Below are 21,562 nucleotides of genomic sequence, written 5' to 3'. Positions count from 1 at the left end.
AACGTCACTTGAGGATTTGCCTCCATCAGGTTGGTCTGTGATGCATTTTTTTGGTTAATGATTGTTGTGGGAGGGTTCAGCCAACTGTGGCCAGTGACGGAGCAGGTGGGCCTAGGCTTCTGTGAGAAAGCAGGCTGAGCAAACCACGGGAAGCAAGTCAGTAAGCAACGGCCCACCATGGTCTGCTTCAGTTTCTACCTCCAGGCTGCCTGGGTTCCTGCCTTGGCTTCTCTCAGTGATGGACTGTGATCAGGAGGTTAAGTCAAATGCACTATTTATCCCCAGTTGTCATTTGGTCATGGTGTCTATCACAGCAACAGGAAGCAAGATAAACCCTGGGACCACAGGTAGATAGCCACCAACATCCCAAGTCGTTAAAATCCTTCTCTTCGTGGAAATGTCCTCGTGCAGCCTTTAAATATTTAACTTCGATCATCAGCTAGAATTCATTCAAACTGTCTGTGTTTTTATTGGAGTGTTTACTTCTAAGTCACAGTAACTAGCCTTCCCTTAATTCTCTTTCAATAATAAGGAGGTGTTTCCAGCTGTTTCTGGGTTCATTTTTTTCCCCCTTGGGCATTACATGAGACTGATACTTTTTCTTGGATGAGCTTAGAACAGCCTAATTCAGAGAGAGTAAGAACACTGTGCCAGAAAGGATGGAAATTAAGCCAGAAAGTTCCTGTCATGCATCTGATGGAGGCAGCCTGCCGAATCTGCCTGGCACTAGTTTAATTTCACTCTTGAGCTAATGAATTATAGTCAGTTGCAATTCTCTTCACACAAAGATGAAACGAGCTAATGACAGAGAATCTGCAGCCTTCAAGAGCCTATGTGGGTTCCTAAGGAACCGGGTCACACCTCTGCCCTGGATTCATAGGTATGTGTATGACTGGCACAGAAGACTTTGTGAAGGTGGAAATCTCTGATACTGAATGACAACAGGTCCTGATGATGAATTGGGGGGTGCAGCACCACCAGCCTGTATTATGATTGCTTCTCCAACTCTTTTATTTAAAGATTTATTTAATATTTCATATGTATAAGTGTTTGACTGTATGCATGTGTGTGTGCCACATGCATGTGATGCCCATTGAGGCCAGAAGAGCCCCTGGATAGGAGTTATAGCTGGTTGGGGTTGCTATTGGGTGCTGGGAACTGACCTCAGACCATCTGCAAGAGCAATACATGCTCTTAACTACTGAGCCTGTCTCTCCAGGTCCAATTCTCTAACTCTTGATCCTACTGAAAAAAAAAAAAAAAATGGAGGTCCAAGGTCATTTCCAGATAGTATTTCTCAGGCTCCATCTCCACCTCTCTAGGATGTTCTGACTCCCTTTCACTCCTTCCAGAAGAATTTTAGACTCTCCTGATAGTGTCTTCCAGGGTAGCCCCAGCAAGTCCTCTTGATTTCTATGAAGGGCTATTAAGCCCTACTGCAAGAGAAGGGATCCAATGAGAAATGCACTTGCCAGCACAACGGAGCTGACATTTATATGAACTCACAGAGATTGTGACATCACACAAAAGAATTGCACAGATTCGAACCAAACAGAAACCTAGCACTGAGAAGGGGGAGTGGACACAGTGTCACACCTAACCAAGAAGTTATTTGCAATCAGCACCTGCTAGGAGAAAGAAAATCAGTTTTCTCCAAAGGAGTTTCACTGGGTATATCAATCACACTCCAAGGCAGGCCCCGGGCCCCAGGGTAGTTGACCGACACAAAATGGACTCTCTCTCTCTCTCTCTCTCTCTCTCTCTCTCTCTCTGTGTGTGTGTGTGTGTGTGTGTGTGTGTGTGTGTGTGTGTGTGTGTGTACTTTTTGTTTTTTGGTATTTTTTTGTCTTATTGTTTTCTTTTTTAAGTTTGTTTTGATTTTTTTGGTGGTGTTTTTATTTGTATGTTTGTTTTGTTGGGGTTTTTTGAGAGAGGGAGAGAGAGAGAGAGAGAGAGAGAGAGAGGCAGAGGAAGAGAAAACATGAATTTGGATGGGTGCGGACATGGGACTGACCTGGGAGGAGGAAAATTAATATGATTAAACTATTTTATATGAAATACAATAATAAATAATTTGTGGGTCTGGGGAAATAGCTCAGTCAGTAAAGGGCTTGTCACACAAGAACAAAGATCCTGGATATCCATGTAAAGAGCCAGGTACAGCCTCATGCACCTGGAATCCCAGAGCTGGGGAGGCAAAGACAAGAGGGTCCCTTCAGCTTATAGGCCAGTCAGGCTAACCAGTGAGCTTCAGGTTTAGTGAGGAACTAGTCTTTAGTCTCAAAGAAATAAGGTGGAGAAGTGTGGCGATTTGAACAACAAACACCCCCCATAGTCTTTGGCATTAGAATGTCTGGTCTTCAGATGATGGCCCTGTTTGTGGAGGCTTAGGAGGTGTGGCCTTACTATAGTGGGTGGAAGATGAACACTTAAGAGACTTGCACCCATTCCAGTTGGCTCTCTGTTTCATGCTTTGAGATGTGAGTTCTCAGTTTGCCGCTCTGTCCTCCCTGTCTGCTGCCCACTGTCCCTGCCGTTATGGACTCCAACCTGCTGGCACTGTTAGTCCCAAATAAACTCTCTTCTTTGAGTTCCTTTTGGTCCTGGTGGCTGTCACAGCAATAGAAAGCTAACCAGGACAAGAAATGACTGGGGACCACATATGACCTGCACACACACGTGTACCCAGACACACACATGTATGCACCCAACAGCAACAAAATAAATCACAATGATCAAATCATAATTTGTGTATGATCATTTAAAAATGAGTCCCTCAGGTCAGATTATATCTCTCAATCTTAACTATGGGGGACACTGGGTAGCTTCATAAGAGGGATGGTGAGCTTGGAATTGAGAGACCAAAATTCTGGGTTCATTTATTGTTATTAACTGGGAGACATTGCATTTCTTCATTAAAAAAAAAATTGTAAGAAACTCAGTGCTTTAGGTGGCCTCAAATGACATCCAGTCTGACTCAGAGGAAATTGCTGTGTCCTAGAGCAATAAACTTTGGTTTCTTGGGTTGAAATCTCTGTTTTCATATTCTATTGCAAAGATTTAGAAATGGAAATGAAATCATGTGACCTTATTGTTATTCACTTCTCGGAGCTTCTGTGCCCTGCATCTAAAGGGCACATCTTGACCCTGGTCCTCTCTGAAAAATTGAAATTCAGGATGGGAAGTCTCAAAGGACGACTTCTTCCACTCCTGGTGTGATAGTTCTTTTTATGGGACCAGAGCCGATCATTATTAACAAGTGGGGGGGAGTGCCAATCCCACAGCTATACTGAGGCTCTTATCACCCACCCTGCTGCTGTTAAACCAAAGCAAACTTCCAACACCATCACATAAGCCAGGAAAAGGTCTGGTAGTGAAGGGTTCTGAGGGACTGTAAGAAGCAATGTGTGAAAATCCCCAGAGCATTTGTTTGCAGAACAAGGAACTCACAAGAGTTGGTTTACAAACATGGGAGCCAGAATTGCAGAGAGCATAGGTACTGCTTGAAGTCTGTCACACACAACACTCACCCCAGGATTGGCTGGAACTAGACTTCTTCAGATGATCCTCAGTTCCTCTACACAATAGCTAATTACTCCACTGTGGGGTGTTGAGAGTGCATGTATGCCTATGTGAATGTTTGTATGTGTGCATATGTGTGTGTCTGTGTGTGTATATGTGCCTCTGTGTGTAGGGCAATGTTGGGTGTCCTCTTCAATTGCTCTACATACATGTTTTGATTATATATATATATATATGTGTGTGTGTGTGTGTGTGTGTGTGTGTGTGTGTGTGTATTAGTTGATTTTTATATAATCTTTTGTTCTTTGAAATTTTCATATAGGTATACATTGATCATATCCATCACCGACTTTCCCTCTCAAATCCCCAACACCACCTGTTAGGGTTAACTTTGTCAAATATGTCAACTAGGATCTGGGAAGAGAGTTTTAATAAGGGAGCTGTCTACATCAGCATAGACTTTGGGCATGTCTGTGGGGAATTGTCTTAATTGATTACAGGAAGACCCAGCCCACTGTGGATAATTCCATTCCCTGGATAGGGGGTCTTGAGCTGTATAAGAATGAAAGAATTATGCTGAGCCCAACCAAGGAAGCCAGCTGCTTTTGACTGTGGGTGTGGATGTGACCAGCTGTATAAGGTTCCTGCCTTCACCTCCCTTTGATGGACTGTTACCTGGAATAGTGAGCTAAAATCAACCCACTTTCCCCTGGGCTGCATTTTGTCAGGCTACTTTATGACAGTCATGGAGAGGTGTAACAGGAATCTTAAAGAGTCTTATTAATAAAGTCAAACCTGAGGCCAGTTATTGGGGTGAATGCTGGAAGATCAGAGACACAGAACAAGCCACAGCTATCTCACCTTGCTAGTTCCTCAGGTGATCCTTTTTCCTCAGGCTGGAAGATTCTGAGTCCTCCTCCACATGAATCTCAGCTGAACTGTGTTGCTCCAAAGCCTGAATGCTTAACCAACCAAATGCCTAACTAACTACATGCTTTTTCTCCTTTAATTCCTGGTCCTCACGCCTTATATACTTTTCTCTTTCTGCCCCTACTCCTTGGGATTAAAGGTTGGGTTTCTGGGATTAAAGGCGTGAGTCACCATGCTTAGCTGTTTCTAAAGTGGCCTTGAACTCAGAGATCCACCTGGCTCTGCCTCCCAAGTGCTGGGATTAAAGTTGTGCTCCACCACCGCCCAACTTCTGTTACGGCTTACTCTTCCCATTTTCTAGCCATCATTTTTGGCTTTGTTCTAGTGGCTGTCTGTTCTCTGACTCCAGATATGTTTATTTTGGGGAACACACAATATTTCAGGGAACACAATACCCACCAGAGAGGAAACTGGAACATTCCCCAACACATTTCCTTCTCTTCTTCATGGCCTTTTATTTATGGTTTTAAATAACCCACTGAGTCCAGTTGGAGCTTCCTGCTGAAATACCGACTGGTCTTGTGTAGATCTTTTGGTCATAGACAGGTAACCACACCTTCAGTGAGTTCATGAGTGAAAATTGTGTCACATCTGTTGTTGTTTGTTTTTTCTCTTTTGCGGGGGGGGGGGGGGGGCACCACCCAGCTCCCAGAGAAATCACACACAGAGTCTTACTCTTACTTATGAATGCCCAGCCTTAGATTGGCTTGTTTCTTGCCATCTTTCCTTAACTTTAAATTATCCCATCTAGGCTTTTCCTTTTCTATTCCTGTATATCTTTCTTTGTTTCTTACTCCATGGCTGGCTGTGTAGCTGGGTGGCTGGCCCCTGGAGTCCTCCTCCTTCTCTGGCTCCTTTTTTGTCTTCCCAGAGTTCTCCTTCTATATGTTCTCTCTGCCCGCCAGCCCCGCCTACCCTTTCTCCTGCCTCACTATTGGCCATTTAGTTCTTTTTTAGACCATCAGGTGTTTTAGATAGGCACAGTACCACAGCTTCACAGAGTTAAACAAATGCAGCATAAACGAATGTAACACACCTTACAATAATATTCCCCAGCACACATCCAGGAGGCAGCATTCCACAGCACTCCTCCCTACGCCCAGCTCCTCCATTCTTCCCACTTCCGCAGTGTTTCCTGAGCCTGGTGAGGCAGATTGGCTCGACATAGATGTCCCATTTAGGACCAAGCATTCAACAGTCACTTGCTCTCAACACTTTGACCAGTTAGGAGTCAGTCTCTGCACTCACTGCAAAAGATGCTTCTCCAGGTGAAGCTGAAAGCAGTACCCACTTGTGGAGTGAATCACAGCCATGGCTGTGCTGAGTTATAAGGTGGGGATCTCAGATCCCTCTGGGTTTAGCAAGTGCTGTGCACAAAAAGGATGAATGGAAGCCATTGGCCTCTGCAGCGTCTGTGTTCTTAGGCATCTGGTGTGTGGAAGGGGTTGGAAGTCCCTTCCTGGTAGTTTCCTGCCCCCATTTCTGGTCCTACATGTTGGGTGTGTGAAAGAAGCAGCATTTCTTTTGCAGTATCTCTACCTTAATTTTCAAGACAAGTCCTTTCACTGAATGAGGAGCTCATGACTGCCAGCAAAAGAATCTGGCCAGTCAGCCCCGGGGATCCTCCAGTCCTTTCCTCCACAGCACTGGGATCACAGGTACATGCTGTTGCATCTGACTTTTTGTTTGAGTGCTGGAGACCTGAGATCAGGTCCTCATACCGTCTAAACCATCCCTCAGCTTCTGCTTCAGTGTTTGTTTTTTGTTGTTGTTTTATTAGTTCTTTAAGAATTCCATACAATGTGTTTCATCCTATCCACTCCTCCCCCAGTCCCTTAAAGACCCACCCCGAACTCCTTTCCTACCCACCCTACTTTCTGCCCTATTTTTCTTTAATCAATCAAGTCCAACTTGTGCTGCACATAGATCTTCAGATGTGTGGCCTTCCACTAGAGAACGGTCAACTTCCCCGCAGTTATACTCCTAAAGAAAACTGACTCCCTCTACCAGCAGCTGTCCATTGCCAATCGCTTCTCTTCTAGGAATGGCAATTCATTCCCACCTTCCCTCTTCAAGCTGGGATTTGGTCTGGCTTGAGCTTGCTCAGAGCTTGTGCATGTTGTCATGGTCACCGTGAGTTCACACGGGCAGCTCTTCTACTGTGTCCAGAAAACACCATTTCCTTATAGCCATCTACCATCTCTAGTTCTTACACTCTTGTCTCTTCTGCCGTGACCCCTGAGTCTTGGGAGGAGGGAGTATGATAGAGAAGACCCACTTAGGGATAAGCACCCCACAATTATTCTCTGCACTGTAACCAGTGGTGGGTCTCTGGGCTAATCACCATCTGCTGAAAATAGATGCTTCTCTGGTGAGAGTTGAGAGAATGAACATGGGTGTAACTATAAGTCATTAACAGCCAGTTTGATACTGTTTCCTGCTTCAGTATCAGTTTACGGTTGCTACATCAGCCCAGCTGAGGTCTGGCACATAGCCGAAGTCTCTAACCCACCTGTAGTCAGAGTCACACGAGACTTCAAAAGACATTCCAGAGGATTGCTTTCTCGAACCTGAAGTGCTTTTGAAAACAAGGAGAAAGGAGATAAATAACTACAGTCAAGACAATGGCATGGAACGGTGGCTTCTCAGGAAAGCTGAGGTGTTTGCTTCCACTGGAATTAGAAGGATGGTTTTTGTTTTTTAAAAAAATGATGGGAAAAGTTGAGAGAGAGAGAGAGAGAGAGAGAGAGAGAGAGAGAGAGAGAGAGAGAGAGAGAAGTAAAGACATTTGGGATACCCTATGCTATTAGGCAGGGTTTCTGGTTTCTACTCCCTGTGGGCTCACTGATCCAATCCTCCTTTCCCCAACAAATAGAATACAAAATACATTTTGTTCCCTAAGGACCTTGGGAAAATGGCCTGGTTCTCTCTGAAGAAATCCTACCCTGGGTGTTGTTGAGAACCGTGAAGCCCTTTCTGAGCACCAAGAAGCTTTAGAATTCTCGGACAGGCTCTCTGTTAGTGGAGGCTCCCTGTCTGATTGGCTGCCTACCAACAATGTGAACCCAGAAAGATGACCAGTATCAACTATAAACTCTCTCAATTATAGCCTGGTTGTTTGAATCTACATACAGAAAGTATACAAGTAGCTCTCCTTCAGAATGTCTTTAAACACAAGTAAGGCACAGTCATTTTAGAAAAAAAATAAAGCAATAAAGATATAATAATCCATAAACTAGGAAATCCTATACACCTTTTTGTGTACATCTTTTTGAATACAGATATTATTTTAATTAATTTTATTGTATTTCCTGTTTGTCTCTTCACCTATCCTTCCAAACTAACAAAAAGGCTTTGACCCTGGAGTAGTAACTGATGATTATTGAAGCATCTGGTTTGTCATTTTCAATGTCCCTGAGCTGGTGGTTTTATTTAACCTTTATGGTCACTTCCTGAGGAGGAGCCATGATGAAGACAAAGAAACCAGCACCCAGAGAGGTCGACTGACTTACCCAGACCCGCAGACATAGGAGGTGGGAACACCAGATGGTCAGCAGACCCCATCTCCCAACCACAGCATCTTGTGTCTCCCTACTTGTGCTTGGATCTGAGCTTCATCCTGTCCCTGAACAGAGCCCTGAAGGCAGGGAAGGGGGCCGGCGCACCCCAGGGAGAGAAGATGCTAAGCAAATATAGGACAATCCTGTACTAAGCACCAAGCACCACCGCTCAGTCTCACATAAGTACTGAGCATCCTTTGCCACCTGGGGAGATGTGAATAAAGGTGAAGGCATTGCCTTCAGGAGGATTTGAATGTTTAGTATTTTAATTCTTTGCTTAATGTTTAAGCCTGAGTCCCTGAGGTTAATTATGTTTACATATATCTTCCTTAATGTTTGTTGAGTAAAGAAAAGCATTGCGTTCGGTGATGGAATTTAGCAAACTGAGCTCTGCAAAATGACCAATCTTCCACAAGTTTTATTCCACACAAAAAGGCAATGTCTTATTTTGCTTATTGGTCCTTTTCTCCAGGATCTCCATCACTGTCCAGTATTTGAATGCAACTGTTGCTATGATATCTGGCCCATCCTGGGCCACACAGTAAGACTCTGTCTCTAAATAAAGAAAGAGTAAATAAATCTACCTATTGACTAAAAACAAGAGTGTATCATAGGACACAAATAGGTGGCATGCCAAAGGAACAGATTGCTAACTGTCTGAACGCAAGTGCGATAACATATAAATAATAAAATATGTATTATAGTGTCTTAGTGTTTGCATGGAGTTTTCTTAATGAACAAACATATAAAGCAGAAGAAGATACGTTCCAAGCTCTAAGGGTTCTTAATCTTTGGGGCCTGAATCCATAAAGGTTCTCTTGGCTTGAGGAATTTCACATTCTTCAACACTTCTCTCAGATATTTATGAGGTCGTTGGAACATTCTTTTCCATCTGTGTGATCTTGTTTACAAACTGGGTTACAATCAAAGGGAAAGTAAAAATGAGTTCCAGAAATGCACTTCTAATACGTTAAATATACGGTTGTTCTAGTTGGCTTTCTGTTGGTGTGATGAACACCCTGACCAAAAGCAACCTTGAGGAGGAAAGGGTTTATTACAATTTACAGGTTACAATCTAAAACTGAGACAAGGGGCAAGCCAGAGTTCAAAGCAGGGGCTTAAAACAGAAACCACAGAGGAATACTGCTTACTAGATTGCTTCCTCTGGCTTTCTCAACTTCCTTCCTTATACAACCCAGGCCTACCTACCTAGGAATGGCACCACCCACAGTGGGCTGGGCCCTCCTACATCAGTCAAGAATCAAGAAAAGGCCACTCCTGGTCATGACCATAGGCCAATCTGATGGAGGCAATTCCTCAACTAAAGTTCTCTTTTCCAAGATGTGTCTAGGTTTGTGTCAGACTGACAAAAATGAACTATGACAAAGGTTATGATAAGCAGTAGTAATAGCTTGAGGGAGAAAAATTAAAGTAGAAACTGGCTTGACCAAAGTTCTTTCTTGCCATTAAAATGCTCAAAATTGCCAGGCGGTGGTGGTGTACACCTTTAGTCCCAGCACTCGGGAGGCAGAGGCCAGCCTGGTCTACAAAGCAAGTTCCAGGAAAGGTGCAAAGCTACACAGAGAAACCCTGTCTCAAAAAAAAAATGCTCAAAATTTAGGGTCCTAATAAACCTGAAGAGAGAACTGGGATGGAGTTAAGGTGGTAGGGTGCTTGCTTAGCATGTCGAAGTAAGCTACCCATTGAAATCCTTGTTAAATAGAATAAGTAACTTCTAAAAGAAAAGTGTGAGAGAGGAAATGCACTGGAGAAAATCGGCTTAATGTGAATGGGAATAAAGAATTGAAGCAAAGCACAGAAAAATTTAAAAAAAAAATCAATCCAAACAAAATGTAATCAGAACAAAGAAACATAAATTATAATTTTTTAAATATTCATAAAAATTAAGATACTTTAATCATAGAATTTCAGATTAAATAAACTTCAGACTATAACATTATTTAGTGAAATGGAAAGCTATTGTGTATATACCAGAAAACTAACAAATTTGAGGTTTAAACATTGGTTTGAAACATCCCCAAGCCAGTATTTGACTTTATGTGTTTGTGTGTGTGTTTTTTTTCCTATAAAACAGCAGTGCATTGAAAGTGAAAGTCACCAACAGAAGTATAAAACTGTGAATGTTTTCAAGTGTGAAGTTAACATTAATATTGCAAATAATTAAGTCATCAAAAAATTAACAATGATGTTGGAAGTTACACATACAACATTTGACTGTGATCCCATCTGTAGAACATTCTGCCAACTCCTCAATAATCTGTATTCTCTCCAATTATCCAGGAAATCTTTTTAAAGATAGCACATTCCAGGCCAAAAAGGACATTTCCATGAATATTTTTAAAGACACATAGATTATCAAAGCTGACCATAATATAGCAAGATGGGAACTGAATTCCAGAAAGGGGGAAGAAATAGGAGGAGGAGGAGGAGGAGGAGGAGGAGGAGGAGGAGGAGGAGGAGGAAAGAAAGAGGCATGACCTTCTAAAAAAGGTGTTGAGAGAGAGGGAAGATGAAGAAGAGGGGAGGGGAGGGGAGAGGAAAAGAGGGACGAGGAAGGAGGAGGAAGAGGAGACAGAGACACAGAGAAACTGAGAATTAGACAAACATAGTCTTGTGTATCTGGAAGCTTAAAAATGGTTTTAAATTCTTTATGGGTCAGAAAGGAAGCCATGATGAAAATTATAAACACTGTGCATTTGATTTGATTCACATGGTCACCTTTGGTCGCATAGTAAAAGCCATGTAGTGGTTTCCACAACCACAGTCGCAGCTCTGACAGCCACTGCTGCTGATGCAGGGACCTCCCCTACTCTCGGGTGTGGACAGTGTTCTAAGTTAAAGAAAGCACACAACCAAGCAGTCCTTAAAACATCAGATGCTCCTGAGTCAGAACAATGCAAACAAACGCAGGGCTGTGTGTTTGCAGCCCACCCAGTCCTCAGTCAACCAGGAAAACGTCTTCCTTCAAATATCACAGGCTGTAGAACACAGGGGGGCAAATGTGCAGAGGTTGCACAGAGCTAACATCTGTTCTATAGTTCCCACTCTGTGGAATCCTAGGGATGACACTGCCAACACCCTTTCCATCACATCATAATGTCAACATTCCAAAGGAGTCCGGAGCCTCAGAGTCAGGATCTAGGATGCCAGAGAAAGGATGGAGAGCAATCCCCACAAATCCTGGGGCTTTGTATAAAGGCAACGGCTAAGAAGGAAATAACAAAACCTTGCCACCACTGTTGAGTCTGGGTACCATCCCAAGAATGTCCTATTTAAATAATTGGAAGAGCACCCAAATGAGCCAAAGCTTGATGTCACATGACAGCATCAGGTAATCGCTCCTCTCTTTCCCTTTGTGTCAACAGGGGTGAGCAAAGGAGGTGGGTAGCACAGACTTCCTGAGCAAAAGATTTAGTCAGTCAATCAACTATATATATATAAATTCTCTTATACAATACATCCCAACCATAGTTTCCCCTCCCTCCTCTCCTCCAAGACACCTCCCCACCTCACCTCTCCCCCCAGATCCATGTTTTTAACACAGGCAAAGACAACACATTATTAAAGGGATACTTTTGTTTTGTGGATAGATATTTTTCTCTGTATTGATTTCCTTTAATGTGATTATATTGAAAATCACTTAGTAAGTAAAAGTACTGGTTATGTTAGATGAAAGCCACCTGCCTCACTTACTTGATGACTCCACAGCTCACAGTGAAGGTTCAGGAAAGGATCAAGCTTGGGAGGGAACCCCCCAAAATGTCAAAATTTACACAGAACACTGAGACTTTTTCTAAGAAGATGACATTCATTATAATTGGTTTTTTATACAAGGTCTTACTATGTAGTTTTGGCTGGCCTGGAACTCACTATGTAGATCAGGCTAGACTAGAACCAGCAGAGGTTCTCCTGCCTCTGCCTCATGAGCACTGGTATTAAAAGCATAGGCCACAACAGCTGTCTCATTATTTCCTTTGGAAATCCTACTCTGTTCCTCTGAAGCCCCCATCTATCCTCATGGCAGAGAAGAATAGAAATTGTTAATGGAGGATTACTTCTGCTGTCTCTGTTAGAAACAGGCCACCCCGAGATGAACTAAAACTTCAAGGAGAAAATAGTCACTTAATTCAAAGGACACCACTTCTCAGAAGTCCCTTTGGCCATTCCTCCTCTCCAAACACAGGCCAAGAAAAAAAAAATGACTAAAGGAAACTTCCAGAAGATAGGAAAAGGAACTAGAAAGCATTGTTATGGAGGAAGAGCGATTCTGGGCAGGTCCACTGAGAAGACTGCAAGCTCCCCACTTTACCAGGTGGAAAGGAAAACAGAAGTGTCCTATGGCAAAGGTCCTTGGAGCTTTTGGTGCCCCTACATATTGCCCTTGTCCCTAAGCATATGACTGGTGTTTGCTGGAGTTTAGCTGATCCCACTGACCTTTATGGTGAGTCCTGCTGACATCTGCTACTGATGCTCAACATCACTCAGACCCTTGTTCCTCACATCACTCAGACCTACATTCTCTATGCCCTCTTGTGTACTCACCCCATTCCCAAGCCTGTGCCAGGACAGTGTTGTCCTCAGCATGGTTGGTGACTTCTTACCAAGGTAGTAGGAGATCCAGACCATGAAGAACCCTTCTTGGCCATGATGGAGACAGGGGGATGCTAGGGAGGATTGGCTCTCCCACACACCCTGTAAGGGTCCTCGAGTCTCTAATGTGCTGTCCCAAGTTTGTTTAATCATGGCAGAGTGGAGAAGCTCACAGTCATCTGCAGTGACCCATTGTGCCTCTCAGAGTCTCTCTGCTTCCTCCCTCCTCCCTTGTCAATATTTTCCATTTACTCTTTCTTTCTACCAGAAATTTCCATTAGTCAATTTCTCTGCTTGCTCTATATGGTGACATTGATCTTACATGATCTAGCTGGACTCCTTACATAAAAAATAAAAGCCTCTAGAAGCTTGGCAAACTATTTTCCTTCTCCATAGAGGCTTATTTCTAGAATGAAATCTTGCTGTAGACTAAAAATACCCTCTTGATATTTAGAACATTAAACCTGACTCCTTTTTTTCTCTTCACACTTTTACCATCCTAATTTTCTCCAGTCTTTCTGGACACTCGTCACTTCCCATTTACTCCAAATAGGATAAGCCAGGACGGGGGCGGGGGGGACATGGCTGTAACCCGCTTATAATCCTAGGACCTGGGAAGCTGAAGCAAATGGGATCACGGGTTCAAAGACAGGCAGAACTATGAAATGAGGGGAGTGGAGAGGGAAGGGGAAAGGATGTGGAAAGGAAGGAGGAAAGAGGAAGAGAAGGAAAAGGGAAATACAGGGGGGAAATCAAGCTAAAATAAATCAAAACAAGATACACAGAAGTGTAGGAACACTGCAAGGAACTGATTGACTGTGTAATTGCTATGACCCCAAGGCCCAAGGACTGCTGAACTCAGGGAACAGGCATCAAACTCAGGAGAGCGTGCACAAAAACAACCTTCAGTCAAGGTCTTCTGGATCCCAAGCCCCCTTCTCAGGGAAGGATGGAAACACCACTGCCATCTTTTCTTTTCTTTTCTTTCTTCTTCTTTTTTTCTTTTTGTTTTATTTTTTTGAGACAGGGTTTCTCTGTGTAGCTTTGGTGCCTTTCCTAAAACTCACTCTGTAGCCCAGGCTGGCCTCAAACTCACAGAGATCCGCCTGGCTCTGCCTCCCAAGCGCTGGGATTAAAGGCGTGCGCCACCACTGCCTGGCTTTCTTTTGAGCTCCCTCTGGACCAGCCCGTTGGCCCAACTTAGCTGGATACCCAAGATAATTCAGTGTTTGTCTATGCGTGTAGTTGTCCCTGGGGGGACTGGTTCATGTACAGATGCTCAAGACCCACATATACATGCTGTAGCATTGCATTTGTGCAGAGTATGGCAATCAGTACAGAGGCCAGCTATTGTTCAGCATGCAGAGGATGAATAACTGTGAAATGGTCAGTCTGCCTAGATGAGATATTGATAGCAGGCCCTCTCCCCATGTGGCTCAGGAAATATTGAATAAGAGGGGACAGAAAGGTGGTAAGAGCCAGAGATCAGGGAGGACATCTAAGAAGCCATGCCTTCTGGACACATCAGAGCCATGCTATTCATGAGCTCAGAGCAGCTATGGCTAGCTGCTTGAGACCCACATAAGATCAAGCCCACCAGTGTTCTAACAGAGCTGGGAGCTTAGGCAGTTGGAAGCCGCTCAGAGAGGGAGAGTCAGTTTTCTTCAGGGAAGTGACCTTTGTTGGCTTGTCCATGCTCCAGTGGATGACCCAACACCCACGCACACAAGGACAGTACTGATTGGATTCAGTGGGCTCTGAAGAGCAATCATAAAGATGAATGTGGTGGGGGATCTGGGGAGAGTTGGAAGGGGAATAAGGGAGTTGACATGATCAACACATAGCATATACACATAGGAAACCATCAAAAGATCAATTTAAAAACAGGGAAAAACTCCTAGTGTAACATCTGTATACCGCCTGTGTATATCCTGATACAATGGAAATCATGGTGATGCTGAGTAGTTTAGGAGATGAGGTCATGGAAAATAAGTTTTCCCATCTGCAGGACCAATGCGTAATTTCCCTCTGAAGCCTTTCAATCCACAGCTGTCTGAACCTATATGTTCAGAATCCTTGGATGTGGAGCAAATCCTGGGATTTGGACGATGCATTAGAATAACCTGACGTATCTCAACAAGTAGCATCTCCATGTACCCAGTCGCTCATGTGAAGCTTAAGAGAATCTGTGTGTTTGGTGTGTGCATGCATGCACATATGTATGTGTATTCTGATGTATGCCTGTGTACAGGTTTATTTGTGTGTCCACATTCAGGGAGATGATTGCACACATATGTGTACATGGAGACCAGAAGCCAGTGTCAGGTGTCTCCTCTATCATTTGCCACCTTACTTTTTAAGAAAGAGTTTCTCACTGAACCCTGTATCAAATTTACTGAAGACGGAATGGCCAGTGAGCTCTGGGGGTCCACTTAGGATGATAGGGATGATCCAAAGTCAGACCCTCTTGCCTCATGGCAAGCACTTTACCAACTGCACCATCTCTGCAGCCCCAGGAAACATTCTTGATTCCTCACTGTCTTACCCCACTGAACCATGAGGAAATCTTGTAGAAACCACTTCCAAACGTAAAGTTGTCAGTACCCCCCCTCTATGCTGACTAGACTACACAGCCCACCTCTACCTCCTCCAAGAGGACATGTGTCCTTCTTCTTGCTTCTCCAAGAACTGACAGGGTTATCAGGAAGGTCACTTTTACACCTACTACTTGGCAAAGCTTTCTGGTGGTAACCGTGGCTAGTCTCTGCTCCCTCCTGGCAAATCTGTTTATGTTGGTGTTATGTCATCTTCGTAAGAACCTTCTGGGGGTGAACAACACTACCATCTCCAGGTTGCAGATGGGGTAACTGAGGCTAAAAGAGCTCAGGAGCCAAGGAGAAGCCAAAGGAATATGACTATGAGCTGCTTAAAGGTCTAACACTGAAACCAGATTGAGCCAGGCCTGTAGCTGGGGAGGGAAGACAAGTATGGGAAAAGATGGCCTCCAAAGTCATGGCTGAGGTGGCTGCCTGAGAAGGGGTTGTGTGTATGTGTGTGTGTGTGTGTGTGTGTGTGTGTGGCTATGTGCTAGTGCTAACAATCTACATTGTATAGGAAAGGCCTATTTTGGCCATTGAAATTTTTCTTTATTTATATATGTAATGTGTGTACATGTAGATTGTATTCATATGTGTCCACACACCTTTGGAGGCCAGAGGATGAGCTCTAGCATCATTCTTCAGGTACCATCCATCTTATTTTGTGAAACATGAGAGCCTGGAACTTGCCAAGTAGGGTGAGCCTCAGGGATCCACCTAACTCTGACTTCCCAGCATTAGGATTGCCTGCTCATGCCATCATGCCCAACTTAAAAAAAAACAAAACAAAAAAACCAACATGGATTCTGAGGATCAAACACAGGTTCTCAGTCTTGCAAAGCAAGAACTTTACCAATTAAGTTATCTCCCCCCGCCCCCATAGCACATCACTCTGGAGCCTAGGATAGCCTCAAACTTAGGATATTCCTGCCTCCGCCTCCTGATTTCCCCAGATGCTGGTATTATAAGCACACCTCATCCATACCTGTAATCTACCCATCTTTCCATGCCCATCTACCCTTAATTGTTTAATTTTAAATATTTATTGAATTTGAAAACTGAATGTGTGCAACAGGAGTTTCCAGTTTCCAGCATTGCTGGATTAGAGTAGACTCATCCATCATTTCAACACCCTCCACTCATGACATCAGGGCTACCAATAGTCCTTCCAGGGTTCCAAACACAGACTGCACTTCCTGTCAAACTGACAGCCATGTTTGAAGCTCAATTATTATAATATGCTGGTCATAACAGACTTGGTGGTTTCCAGCATGAATTAAGTAGCGCACTAAGCGCTTTACATGAGTTATAGCCATTACCCTTCACAACCTGGCAATTTGCATATCTATAATTATCCATACTTTACTGATGACAACACAGGGTTCAAAGACATGAAGTCACACGCCTAAAGTTACACAGCAGAAAACAGCAGAGCTCAGCACTGAACTCAGGCTTCTCTCGCACTCCAAAACTTAAGTGCATTATACCAAAGAGAACTGAATGAGCCCTGCACAACACCAACATTCTAGACCCCCAAACCAGAAACCCCTTGAAATACTCCCTTCTTCCAAATCAGGTGTCTTGCCCTCTGTCCTCCCCAAAATTATGCATTCTGCTCTGCCGACTGCTAACCAACCATCCAAATATTATGCTTCCTAAAGCACCACGAACGCTGTCAGAACAGCAAACAGAAGCTGAGATAAGCCGAGCGAAGCACAGGACAGTGTGTCCTCGGAAGTGGGCAGGCTGGCAGCAAAGCAAACTGAAATTTAATAGGAAGGCTGCTCTGCTGGAGGATGCTATGAGGGACTTCAGGGCTTTCGCCTTTTGTTTAAATACTTGGTTCAGAAAGAAAAAAATTAATCTGCAAGAGTAGATTTTAGAAAGCAGAGCTATACATCCTGAAACTCCAGGGACAGCGCTAAATGAGCAGATTCTGCTATCTTAGAGTGTCAGGTTCGATCTGCCTTTTATTGCCTATCTATCTGGTGTGGGGGAGGGGGTGGGGGGGAGAGAGAGAGAGAGAGAGAGAGAGAGAGAGAGAGAGAGAGATGCTGTTCTTTCTTTCCACCGTATGGCTCCCAGGGATCAAACTCAGGTCCTCGGGTTTGGCAGCAAGCACCTTTACCCGCTGAGCCATCTTGCTAGCTCACTTTCTTCTCTTTTGAATCATCGTTCTTGTTCTTTCTAGACGCTCTGGCCAGCCCTTTCAGCAGAGCCTTCACTCTCCCTGCACCTGCATGTCCTCTAGCTCATCTAGTTCAAAAGCAGGAACAAGATCTGACCAGGCAGGCCGCAAGAAAGAGAAACCTGTGACTACTCACTTCTGTCTGCTCTGGCTTTTGCTAAACGTATTGTCAGTACTTGAACCACCCCTAAATGCCTCAGACTAGGTGTCTCAAGCTCTGTGATCTGTTCTTTGAGTATTTCTAGCATCGCTTTGAGAGCTACAGCAATAAATGACAAGGCTTGACATTCAAACGATGTGTTGCCATAAGGCATCATTTCTTCATAGCACTAGTAACAGGTTTCCCCAATTTATGAGCTCCTATGTCTTCATCCCCAGCCTTCCTAGAAAAAATCCTTCTTTAAGAGTTTTCTGGCATCCAGCAACACCAACAACCCTGCTGCTCATTTCCAAATACTAGCAATGGGACCAGGAAGGAGTCTCAGTGGGCAAAATGCTTGCCTTGTGAGGAGCATGGAAACCAGTTTGATCACTAGAATGCACATAAAAAATGCTGGCCATAGTGATGTTTGCCTGCAATCCCAACACTGGTGAATTCAAACCAGGAGGATCCCTCACTGGTCAGCCAGTATAGCTTAACTGGTGAGTTTCCAGCCAACAAGAGACACTATCTCAAAGGAAGTGGATAGCGATCCTGAGGAGGGCACAGAAGGTTGTCCTCTGGCATCCATATATACACATGCATATGCAGAAACTTGTGTATCAGAATGTAAACATGAACACATACATATGTAAAGACATACACTGGCCTCTCCCTTAAGTCTTTCTTTTCTCAATCCCCTTAGTCCAATGTGTCAGCAAGTCTCATCATCAGTGCTACCTCCAAAACCATCATCCACCCAGCCTCCCTTCTCCACTTCCTGCAACACTGGTCCTGTGCACTCTACCAAATCTTCTCCACCTCCTCCCCTCCTCTTCTTCTCTCCTCTCCTCTCCTCTCCTTTCCTCTTTCTTCTTCTTCTTCTTCTTCTTCTTCTTCTTCTTCTTCTTCTTCTTCTTCTTCTTCTTCTTCTTCTCCTCCTCCTCCTCCTCCTCCTCCTCCTCCTCCTCCTCCTCCTCCTCCTTCTCTCTCTCTCTCTCTCTCTCTCTCTCTCTCTCTCTCTCTCTCTCTCTCTCTCCACAGACTTCATCCTTCTCCTCTTCAATCTACTCCTCAAAGGTCAGCCAGATTAATTTTCATAAAGTGCAAATTCCACCATGGCACGTTCCCTCCTTGTTCCATTGCTTTCAGAATAAGATCTAAAATTATAGTTAATACTCATAAGGCCCGTGCAGCCTGGCTTCTCTTTAACCTCATCTCAGCCACTTCCCATCTCAGCCACTCTGACCACAGTGGCTTCTCTCTGTCCCTCAAATATTCTCAGACTCTGCTTCAAAGGCTTTGTTTACCCTTGTGCACAGTGCAATCTCCAGGCTCCATCTGGGTGCTGCTCCAAGCTCAGGATCTCTGCTTTTAATGCTGTTGCCCAAGAGCCTTTTCCAACCTCCTCATTTCAGCAACTTCCTTTGTAGCTCCTACATTTCTTTCTGGCAGCTTCCATAAAGTGCAGTTACCTTACTGACCTATTTACTGACTTTGTCCTGCTGTACCTCTAACATATAGCATAGATCCTGGGAGGCAGAACAGATAACAACAAATAAGCAGATTGATTGATTGATTAATTAATATGACCACATAGAGCCAATGAACAACACTCTCCACCTTCAATAAAGCATGTGTGAGAAACAAATGAACAAAAAAGGGAAAATACCACTGCTTGCTTGCTTGCTTTCTTTTCTTTCTTTCTTTCTTTCTTTCTTTCTTTCTTTCTTTCTTTCTTTCTTTCTTTCTTTTTTGAGCTGAGGATCCAACCCAGGGCCTTGTGCTTGCTAGGCAAGCACTCTACCACTGAGCTAAATCCCCAAACCATCCACTACTTTCAAAAAAAGAAAAGCTTGTTAAGATTGCAGAAGATATTTTTTGATTACCTCAAGGGGAGTGGCAATAAACATGCTTACTTTCAGAGAGATAGAAATCTGGCTACATCCTCTTAGTTTCTGGATTTGGGGTCTTTTGAAAATTATTATTTTCTCATCAATATTTTATGAGCATAATTTTCAAGTGTCAATAGCTGCTTTCTGGAAGAGCATCTCAACTCCCCAGCAGCCCCTGGATGACTCCATTCCTCTTGACAAGGCCTGGCTTAATTGAGTCCTGTGGGTTCAGATCCATTTGCATATGTGTCCAATAAGGTAGATTGCCAATGCCTCACTGCTACTTTGTAAACAAGAATTCCAAGGTATGTGGCGCACTTTTGGAAGGGGCCACTGGAGAAATGCATAATCACTTATTTATTAAGTATAGATCTCCTTAATGTACCAAAATATGCCTCAGGGTTGTCAGTTCAAATGTCACAGCTTGCTAGAAATGTTGAGGAATCCATTGAGTGGACACAGAGCAGATGTTTTTCTAAACTTAACAATTTTGTTTTCCTTTGGAAAAAAAATGCCTAGTTTCCCACTGCTGTGTATACAGGAACTGCTTAAGCTGAGTCTTTGGAGAGGAACAAGAGACACATCAGAAGAAAGTATAAGCTTTGGAAACCACATGTCAGAAACCAAGTTCAAACCCATAAAAGCAAAATGGCACTGTGTTTTAGATCTGGATGCAAGAGGAAAATGTCAGGCTCCTGTCCCAGAATCAGTGTGTGTACTTCAGAGACAGAGAAGGACAGAAAGGGCCATCTAGGAGTCTGTTATTTCTCAATCCCAGTAACCCCAGCTAGGATGATGGTGTTCAAACCTAGTTTCTTTGGTTTGGGCAGAAAAAAAAATTAAGTCCGAGAGATAAGTTATCATTTAGTACTCCTACAGATGGACTAACCTCAAAATACCAAAGTTATGTCCTGCCTTCTGCATCTTGACCCAATTACTGGACACCCTGACTGAATCCTAAAAAACTTTAGCTAACCTCAAGCTAGCCTGACCCCACCCTAGAACACTCTTTTATTGGGGGGTGAGCTGAGGATTGAACCACTGAGCTACATCCCCAACCCTGCCCCCCCCCAGAACACTTTTAACCAATCCTAAAACAGCCTGATTCATTCAATCCCAGGACACCTTGACCCAATCCCAGGACAGCCTATCTAACTCCAGAACACCTTTAGCCAGTGCTAAGACATTCTGACTCAACCCCAAGGCACCCTTAATCAAATCCAGGCATCATAATCTTCTCAGATATAAATGCATTCTTTTGACTTTCTGGTCACTACTGTGGATTTCAGGTTTCTCAAAAAGATAAAATGCAGGTAAGGCCTAGTGGTACAGGCCTGTAGTCACAGCTACTCAGGAGACTGAAAGATGGTGATTCCAAGTACAACTGGTTGCATTAGCAAGACCCTGCCTCAAAAGTGAAAATAATGCTTTTTTAAAAAGCTAGTTGGGGTTAGAATGTGGCTCCATTAGTAGAATGCTTGCCTACACACACACACATACACACACACACACACACACACACACACACACACACACACACACCAAAAACAAAAACAAAAAACCCCCCAAAACAAAAAACACCTGAGTTCAGTGCCTAGCACCATATAAATGGGCATGGTGGCACATATATGTAATCCTAGCATTTAGGAGGCCAAGACAGGAGGATTTAAAGTACAAGGCTATCCTCAGCTACATAGTGAGGCCAGCTGGGACTGCATGAGACCCTATTACAAAAAAAGGAGGGAAGGGGAACTGAGAATATAGTTTAGCCATCAGTAGAGACATTGCCTATTATACTCCAAATCCTAAATTTAGTGTTCTCTCTCTCTGTCTCTGTCTCTCTGTCTCTGTCTCTCTGTCTCTCTGTCTCTCTCTCTCTCTCTCTCTCTCTCTCTCTCTCTCTCTCTCTCTCTCTCTCTCACACACACACACACACACACAAGCAAGCAAACCTCAACTCTCCCTCCCCTGTCGTTAATATTTTCAATCACTTGCTTTTGCTTCTCTCTACCCTCACCCACCTACTCTGCCCCCATCTGCCCATCAAATACAGATTGTCTACCTCCTGCCAAGTGCATCACCATGTGACAGAGAGACAGCTGTGCTCAAAGTAAGCAGAA

General features: G+C 43.8%; 1 protein-coding gene across 1 annotated transcript in view; it reads left to right on the top strand.

Annotated features, from left to right (window-relative positions):
• Positions 1–788: 788 nt before the first annotated feature.
• The window catches only part of LOC118588782, a 40,455-nt gene continuing 19,681 nt past the window's right edge, over positions 789–21,562 (top strand). Inside the window, exon 1 of the mRNA XM_036195325.1 lies at positions 789–880. Coding sequence (XP_036051218.1) covers positions 789–880 — 92 coding nt within the window. The remainder of the gene's footprint in view (positions 881–21,562) is intronic.

The sequence above is a fragment of the Onychomys torridus genome, chromosome 8 (assembly GCF_903995425.1).
Source record: "Onychomys torridus chromosome 8, mOncTor1.1, whole genome shotgun sequence".
Classification (NCBI taxonomy): domain Eukaryota; kingdom Metazoa; phylum Chordata; class Mammalia; order Rodentia; family Cricetidae; genus Onychomys; species Onychomys torridus.
This window is presented reverse-complemented; position numbering and strand designations above follow the sequence as displayed.